Source organism: Bombina bombina, chromosome 7 (assembly GCF_027579735.1).
Source record: "Bombina bombina isolate aBomBom1 chromosome 7, aBomBom1.pri, whole genome shotgun sequence".
NCBI lineage: Eukaryota > Metazoa > Chordata > Amphibia > Anura > Bombinatoridae > Bombina > Bombina bombina.
The window spans coordinates 406,931,392-406,940,455 of NC_069505.1; the positions used below are offsets into that span (position 1 = coordinate 406,931,392).

Consider the following 9,064-nt stretch of genomic DNA (forward strand, 5'->3'; position numbering starts at 1 on the left):
CTCAACCACCACAGCATGAGATGCAGCCTCAACCACCAGAGTATCATGATTATATTATATCTGTATTTGTCACTTAAATATGTACTCCTATTATCTATTTAACTTCATTATCATCTGTAATTTTGTAAATCAGGAATGTAAGCGTAGGAATCTACCCATTTTGATTCTGCACATGGGGAGCGCTTGATGATTGTTGTCTAACTGTAGCCAACAATCAGCAAGTGCAACACAGGTGCTGAACATTAAATGGAATTCCTCCTAAACTTAAATACATAATTAAAATAAGAAAGAAAACGAAATTAAATTGATTATGAGTACATATGTAAGTTGATTGGAATTGAATGCTTTATCTGATTCCTGAATGTTTAATTGTGAATAGGCTATCCCTTTAATTTAAAGTGACATACACAAATATTTGATTGCATTGTTTTGCTAGAACATACATATTTACAAACAAATCTAATATAATTATATGGTTTATATAGGTCAAAGATGTATATACCATTATCATTCATATATACATGTACGCAAAGTTTAATATTAGATATAATTATATTTATATATGTATTGAGAATATATATAGCATTCCTGGGCAAAGGTTGCGTTTGGAATAGGTGATATATACTTGCATCTATTTTTCTATGTACATACATATTGATATTTCATTGAAAACATAGGTGCAAATATTCCTATACATAGGATCAATAAATGTAGCATATACAATCTTATTTCTACATTGAAACACTCATAAATGTTTTTAGGATTTGCAATTTCAATGAGAAACAGGCCTCAAAAAGCTCCTTTTTCCTCCTTTACACCTAGTTCAGCTGGGTGTAATATTTCTTAATGCATCAACAGCGTATTAACGGTTAGCGCTTTCATTGGAAGCCTGGTATTATTTATTGATTAACGGCTTCTATTAGTTTCTATGGGACGCAAAGATCTTTTCGGCAGCCGAAGTCCGGCTGCCAATATTGAGATATGATGCGACATTGGAAACAGTCGATAAACGATATTGCTTCTGACTACATATTTAACGGTTTGCGAGCGCACGCAAACTGAATTATGGCTCTATGGCAGCAGTGTTTGGAGCTATGTATAACAATGCTATAAACAATGTCATTAATTTTGCTTGGTTCTTGTGGTATCCACTGTTAAAGAGTAATTCTAGGTGAGCTCAGGAGCGTGTACATGTTGTAGCCATCTGGCAATAATCGTTAAAACAATGTTATAAATCATTGCAAACTGTGCTCTGTTAGAGTGTACGTAACATTCTATTGCAGCTTTGTTTGCAACTATGTATACAACACGTACAAACAATAAGTAAATTAGAAAGTTGTTTAAAATCCATTTAAGTTAAATTTTGACTTTACTGTCTCCTTAAGATTTTTAAAACAAATTGCATCCTTTTTACTGTAGTTCGTTTTCAGCAGCCAAACTTCACGCACCACTTGGCTTATTTGGAGAAGCCCATCTGGTCTGTAGTTTGCAGACAACAAGGCAAGTCACTGTCATTATGTTAGTATAAAGTGCATTGTTTTGCCGTTATCTGATAAAACCAATTAGCGACATATATGGTTGGCTTGTTCTGAGCATTTTATGTCAGGGTTTGGAGGTAACTGAAGAAAAAAAGATACAGTATATGGAGTTTATGATCTTACAATACAGGACTGCAAGATGATTGGTTGGTAGCAGAGAAACTTTTTTTTAAGTGATGGTAAACCCTAGCGTTTGTGAAACGCTAGGATTTACCAGTGGAACGAATAAAGGGACTTTCAGTCATAAGCTATAAAATATTTCATGTTGAAAGCTCCTATTTGTCTGAAGCATTTGCCGCACTGAGCGCCTCAGGCCGTCCACGACCAAACTATTTTGCTGTGAGGTGATCTTAGCCAATAGCATGCTAGCTATCCGGCATGATGCCAGGTGGCCCGCACAGCTATTGGCTAAGAGGTGGAAATGTCACCTCATTGAAAAAATAGAGTTCTGCCGTGGGTTGCCTGAGGAGCTCAGTGCGGCGAACACTTCAGACAAATAAAGGAACTTTTAGAGGCCCATTTATCAAGCTCCAAATGGAACTTGAGGGCCCGTGTTTCTGGCGAGTCTTCAGACTCGCCAGAGACGCAAGTTTTGGAGCAGTGGTCTAAAGACCGCTGCTCCATAACCTGCCCGCCTGCTCTGATGAGGCGGAGAGAGATTGCCACAATTCAACCCAATCGAGTACGATCGGGTTGATTGACACCCCCTGCTGGCGGCTGAGTGGCCGCGAATCTGCAGGGGGCGGCGTTGCACCAGCAGCTCACAAGAGCTGCTGGTGCAATGCTGAATACGGAGAGCGTATTGCTCTCCGCATTCAGCGATGTCTATAGGACCTGATCCGCACTGTCGGATCAAGTCTGACAGACCTTTGTTAAATAGGCCTCTTAGCATGAAGTATTTTATACCCTATTTGTTCCAATGGCCAATCCTAGCGTTTCACAGACTGTAGGATTTACCATCACTTCTAAGGTGCCAGTGGAGCATACACAGCCCTTTTGAATGTTATGTCTATCACAGTATGTGATAATCTTAAATTGTATGTGATTATGTGATAATCCTAAAATGCTCTTGTATGTTAGTGTTTTATTTTTGCACTGTTAGTTGCATCTAACTATGTTTAACCCCTGTAAAGAGATTAAACACATAGTTAAAATCAGCTCCAGAGCAGCAATTCACTACTGAGAGCTAGCTGAGCATATATGTTGAGCCATTGACACGAGACAGATGAATGTAGCAACCAATCACCAGCTAGCTCCCAGTAGTACATTTCTTCTGTTGTTGATATGTACATACTGTATGCTTTTCACTTAACAATATCAAGAGAACAAAGTAAATTTGCTGTGAATTTAAAGGTGTCATGACATGCTCTATCCAAAACATGATTTCATTTTAGCTTTCCTATCCCTTTAATCTATATTTTTTTAGTTTCAGGGAACTATTTCTACCAGAATTACTATTTGAATGTAGTGGGTTAATGAAATATAAGAATGTTACTATTCTCCACTGGAGTCCTTAAGCTTTTAAATCAGATTTGCTCTTTCCCTTTTTTTCTGCTGATTTGTAACTACCTTACTCAGAGGAGTGGAAAGAAAATCCTGCTATAGAAATTCTAACATTTTTTCCAGAGGCCCCCTGTCCCATTACTATTTTCCATACTCTTAGTATAGCAAAAAAAAAGCTCTACAATCTAATTTAAAACATCTTTTTATTAGCTTTTCTTCTATAAAAAAGCAGTTTCAGAGAAAATAACAAGAAAGTTTAGATTTGATGGGACATTAAAGTTATCTTTATTGGAACTAGAATAGAGTGCTTTAAAATGATCTAAATATTGATGTTCCCAATGTTTTGTGTTAAAGGGACATAAAACCCAAATTTTTTATTTCATGATTCAGATAAAGCATTTAAATTTAAACAATTTAAAGGGACACTGAACCCAATTTTTTTTCTTTCGTGATTCAGATAGAGCATGCAATTTGAAGCAACTTTCTAATTTACTCCTATTATCAATTTTTCTTCATTCACTTGCTATCTTTATTTGAAATAGAAGGCATCTAAGCTTCTTTTTTGGTTCAGAACTCTGGACAGCACTCTTTTATTAGTGGATAAATTTATCCACCAATCAGCAAGAATAACTCAGGTTATTCATCAAAAATGGGCCGGCATCTAAACTTACATTCTTGCATTTCAAATAAAGATACCAAGAGAGTGAAGAAAATTTGATAATAGGAGTAAATTAGAAATTTGCTTAAAATGTCATGCTCTATCAGAATCACAAAAGAAAAACAATTGGGTTCAGTGTCCCTTTAAAGTGAATGTAAATTTAAATGAATTAAAATTGGAATTGAAGCATTTTTTAAGAAATACCTTTTTCTTTAGGAAAACATACCCGCCGATCCTCCGCCCACTTCTCCTGCTGTACTTAGCATATTGGTGATGAAACCGGCTTGGATGAAGCCGGTTTCGTTATTGCGGTGCTAAGTAAAGAGAAGCTGCGGGCAGAGTATTGCCGGTCTGGTTTTCCTAAAGAAAAAGGTAAGTATTTAAAAAAAAAAAAATGCTGCAATGTAAATTTTAATGAATGAAAGTGCCGCTGTTTTTAATAGTATTTAAAAAAAAAAAAACACTTATTCATTCAAAATTACATTCACTTTAATTTACTTCTATTTTATAATTTGTTTTGTTCTCTTAGTATCCTTTGTTGAAAAGTATATCTAGGTAGGTTCAGGCGCAGCTGATTGGTGGCTGCACATATATGCCTCATGTTTATTGGATCCCCTCATGTGCTCAGCTAGCTCCCAGTAGTTCATCGCTGCTTATTAAACAAAGGATACTGAAGCAAATTAGATAATCAATTGGAAAGTTGTTTAAAATGGTTAGTTCAATCTAAATAATGAAAAAACAAATGTGGGTTTTATGTCCCTTTAATTTTTCTGGAAATATTTCCTTGCCCGTCGATAGAGCTGTCAGTTGTTCAAATCAGCCAGTAAACAGTTATGACTCAAGTATCAGTTGTGCACAAACAAGTACTTCTTGTGACTTTCAATATGTGTTTATACTGCTTGAACTTTTTCATAAAAAAAAAAAAAATATTTGTGTTTAAAGGGACATGAAAACAATTTTTTTTAATTTCATGATTCAGTTACACACGGAGGAGGCTGAGAACTGTTTGCATGGACATAAATATTTCAACAGAGCATGTTGCAAAACTGACTTATTATGCTTTTGCATACATTAAAGTGAATGTAAATTTTGATGCTAAAGTGCCCGGTTTTTAAAAATTCGATTAAAAACAGGGTCACTTTAATTCATCAAAATTTACATTTAACTTGTGTTGTGAAAAAATACTTACCTTTTACTCCGCCCATCGCAAAACCTCTTCCTGGGTCTAAAATGAGGAATCCGGCTTCCTCCAATTACGGCTTCGAATCAGACACTGATTCCCCTGGGGGAAAACCCGTGATTGAAGGATGAGCGATCCATCATTTCTGACGTCAGAAATGGCTTTGCTACGACCGGGGGAAGCTGTAGCGGCTGTCAGGTTTAAAAGGTAAGTATTTTCGCAACGAGTGAAATGTAAATTTTGATGAATTAAAGTGCCCCTGTTTTTAATCAAATTTTTAAAAACCGGGCACTTTAGCATCAAAATTTACATTCACTTTTAACTGAGGGTCTGATGATATAAAGCAGGGCTCGACAAACCTAGGAGTCTGGGAGCCACTGGCACTTAGAATGTTACCCCTGGCTGCTAACTTTTTGGGTTATTCTCAATATATCTATGTATAAACACCACTCTCTAGTCTCTAAACGTATGTCTGGCTCCTAAATATTCTTACTGACTCCTACATTTTAAACAGATTTGTCAACCCCAGATCTAAAGCTCTCTATTCTTGTTTTGGCCGACTATATTCCTGAGCTTAACAAGCCAGAGCTGGTTGATAGGGACAGTAAAGACCAAATTAAACTTATATGATTCAGATAGAGTAGGCTGTTTTATACAACTTTCCAATTGAAATTATTATCAAATTTACTTTGCTCTATTGGTATCCTTTGTTGAAAAGCATACCTAGGTATGCTCAGGAACAACAATGCACTACTGTGGCTAGCTGGTGATTGGTGGCTGCACATATATGCCAATTGCCATTGGTTCACCAGATGTGGAAAATGTTTGAAAACGATTTAAAGAAAAAATGTGTGAAAATTGGTGCAAACAAAGTGTTTTCTGATGTACTGGAATATCATAGGTGACGGGTTCCAAAGCATTTCAGCCTTTCACTAGGTAAAGAGCAGCTTGAGTAGTCCACCCAATGGTTTGGATAATACAGCCTCTTATTGGCTTTATTGTAGACATTATAAACCAATAACAGCCAACGAGGGATGGACCAGAACAGGAAACTGTACTGAATAAAAGGGATACATTAATGCTCATTCATTATTCATTACTTCAATTTATGTTTAAATCTTAGCTCTTTAAATACAAGTTGTCCGCTCTTTCCACTAGGCCCTTGCAACAGAGTTTCACCCAACCTAGAAATAATGGTAAAGCAAAGCAATTCACAGAAACGCAGTTACAATATATCTAAGCTTACAACATTATTTTTAAACCACAATGACCCATTTGAGTTGAACAGAGCTAATGTGTTTTATGAATCAAAATGTTATTAGTAAATGTAATCTGTGTAGTTGCGCTGCGGAATCTGTTGGTGCCATACAAATAACTAATGATAAAAATAATAATGGCAGTTGCAGAAGAGTTCGGGCTTCTAGATGGTTAAGGATGGAGCAGCGTTGTCCCAAATACTTCAAAGACACACGTGCTGTAGATCATTGTTTCTCAACCGCGGTCCTCAAGTACCCCCAGCAGGCCAGGTTTTCATTATAGCTGAACCAGTGCACAGGGGAAGTAATAAGCTGATCAGTAACCATGGTTACTAACCTGCTTTCAAACAGCTTATTTCACCTGTGCACTGGTTTAGCTATAATGAACACCTGGCCTGTTGGGGGTACTTGAGGACCGCGGTTGAGAAACAATGCTGTAGATTACAAGTAATATTTTATACATCAGAGCAATCATTGTTATGCGTATTGCAAAGCAACCATTTGTAATGTCCATCTCTGTTCATTGCAGGTCTGGGATTGTTACATAATTGTACTATGGTTTAGTCTAGTCTGGGTGTAGGCCCCTTATAAATAGGCATTTTTGTGTTTAACTTCTTGCCCCCCGTTTTTTATTGAGTTAGGGTATGTGGCTTAAATGTGACCATGTTAAAGGGACAGTCTACTCTAGAATTGTTATTGTTTAAAAATATAGATAATCCCTTTATTACCCATTCCCCAGTTGTGCATAACAAACACTGTTATATTAATATACTTTTGACCTCTTTGATTACCTTGTATGTAACCCTCTGCAGACTGCCCCTTATTTTAGTGTTTTTGACAGATGTGAATTTTAGCCAATCAGTGCTGACTCAAAAACAACTCCACGGGAGTGAGCACAATGTCATCTATATTACACACATGAAGTAGCGCTATCTAACTGTGAGAAACTGTCAAAATGATAAGAGGCAGCCATCAAGGGCTTAGAAATAAGCATATAAACCTACCTAGGTTTAGCTTTCAACAAAGAATACCAAGAGAACAAGGCAAATTTGATGATAAAAGTAAATTGGAAGGTTGTTTAAAATTACATGCCCTATCTGAATCATGAAACTTTAATTTTGACTAGATTGTCCCTTTAAATGTCTAAATTATTTCATTTTGTAAGCTTTGAAATTCTAAATATTTGCTAAGCTTTGTATGACAAGTTGCACAATTCTGCTCTCAGGATGCCCAGTAGAACATTAGAATGAACAAACTCATACATTACATGAGTAGTAACTCTAAAGAATGTGCTAATATTAGCAAAGCAAAATCATTTTCCAATAGAATCCAAAATATATTTAATTCACCAAAATAATCTAAATTCATTGTATTTCTATATTTTGATTTTTTTAACTTCTGATGCGTCCAATAATGTGACTTCTGATTATTAACATTACAGTGGCTAGCAGAGGTACCTGGTTTGTTTGCGCTTCTTTTGAATTATCTTCAAAGTGTTTCTTAAACAGCTGTCCCTCGATCGTATCATCCGTGTCGTAATCATAAGTGATTTGTTCTGGTGAAGGGGGTGCAGATAGTGTGAAATTTAAAAGCAGGATCAGGGTACTAAGAATGGGAAGAGCCTGCATTATGGCTGTCCTTGAAGCAGAGCGCGGAAAGGCTGCTTCTAAAAAACCTTTTTTCTTTGGTAAAATCCTTTCTCAGCGTCTAGGGTGAAAAAAAAAGTACATGTCATAACAATAGAGAGAGAGCCTGCATGACTTGTTGGCAAAAGTCAGAGGAGACTTAGAACATTTGGGGAATAATATTTAACCCCTTGACTGCTACAGAGAGGGTTGTCACACATGACTATCTAAATTATTGCCGCTGTCTCTGGTAGTCAGCTAGTTAACTACTTAAGATGATAATGAAACTGGGGCAGTATGTTTCTGGAAAAAAAAAAGTTAAATAAAATAATGAAGTCTTGCCATGCAGTCTTTCTTAACTTTACGGCTATTAAAAACATCTGTTGTTCATTTTTTGGCACATTAAATATCTGGAAGTGCTTAAAGTAAATACATATTGGCTAAAACAGCAAATAAATGTAGTCAGTCTCTGTTCTCCCTAGCCCCATCTGCTGCAGGTGTGGCCTGTAAAAGAATGGTGTTGAAAGGGTTAAAAAAAAGACTATTAATGTGACTGATAACTGTACAAAACTACGATTCCTCTATGAAGCCAGTGACACGTTTTTAAATAGTTCCATTTTTGTTTTTGTTTTTAGTAAGACACCCAGAGAAATCTGTTAGTTTAGATATTCACAAATCATAATGGGAAATGGTAAAACTGCATAGCATGTAGGTTTTACAAATATATTGTGAGTATGGAGGGGTAAATGGATGTGAAGAGATTCACCTACCTTAACCGCAGGCAGAAATGTCCTTTTGTGCTTTACTCCTGTATAACATTAACCTCAAGTGACTGAAGGGGCTAGTACAGATGTTGATGTTTTCTAGGAGGTGGAAGGGGATCGTTTTGTAGATTGACAGCATGTGCCATGGTTTATGGAAGGTTGTTCCAACCTTCTCCCCCCAGGGTGCAAGACTGTATTCCACAGCAGGGCCTGCTCTCACGCCCATACATAGAACTGACAATTACTTACACATTTTAACTGGAAATGGAACTTCCAAACATTCTTTCATATATTTTAAACCTCATGATATTAATGTTTCATGGTTTTGTATAAAAACTGTTTTTAATGTTTAGAAAACTTACACCTTAAAGAACATGCGGTTCCCCATCCTCAATTTCACCATTCAGATTTATTTTATTTGTACAGTCATGAGCTACAGATGCATAGCTCCAACTAACATAAAAATGTCAAGCCCCCTATGTGGGTTGGGAGAAGGGTGGGGTGCAATAAGAAAAATTACTGGACTTAATTTATTTTTCA

At 36.4% G+C, this 9,064-nt stretch overlaps 1 protein-coding gene across 1 annotated transcript in view; it reads right to left on the bottom strand.

Moving 5' to 3' along the window:
- Positions 1 to 8,686, bottom strand: part of OGN (osteoglycin) — a 51,822-nt gene extending 43,136 nt beyond the window's left edge. The window contains exons 1-2 of the mRNA XM_053721189.1: positions 8,531 to 8,686; positions 7,593 to 7,842 (exon numbers count right to left, since the gene is read on the bottom strand). Coding sequence (XP_053577164.1) covers positions 7,593 to 7,763 — 171 coding nt within the window. The 5' untranslated portion in view covers positions 7,764 to 7,842; positions 8,531 to 8,686. The remainder of the gene's footprint in view (positions 1 to 7,592; positions 7,843 to 8,530) is intronic.
- Between the last annotated feature and the right edge of the window lie 378 nt (positions 8,687 to 9,064).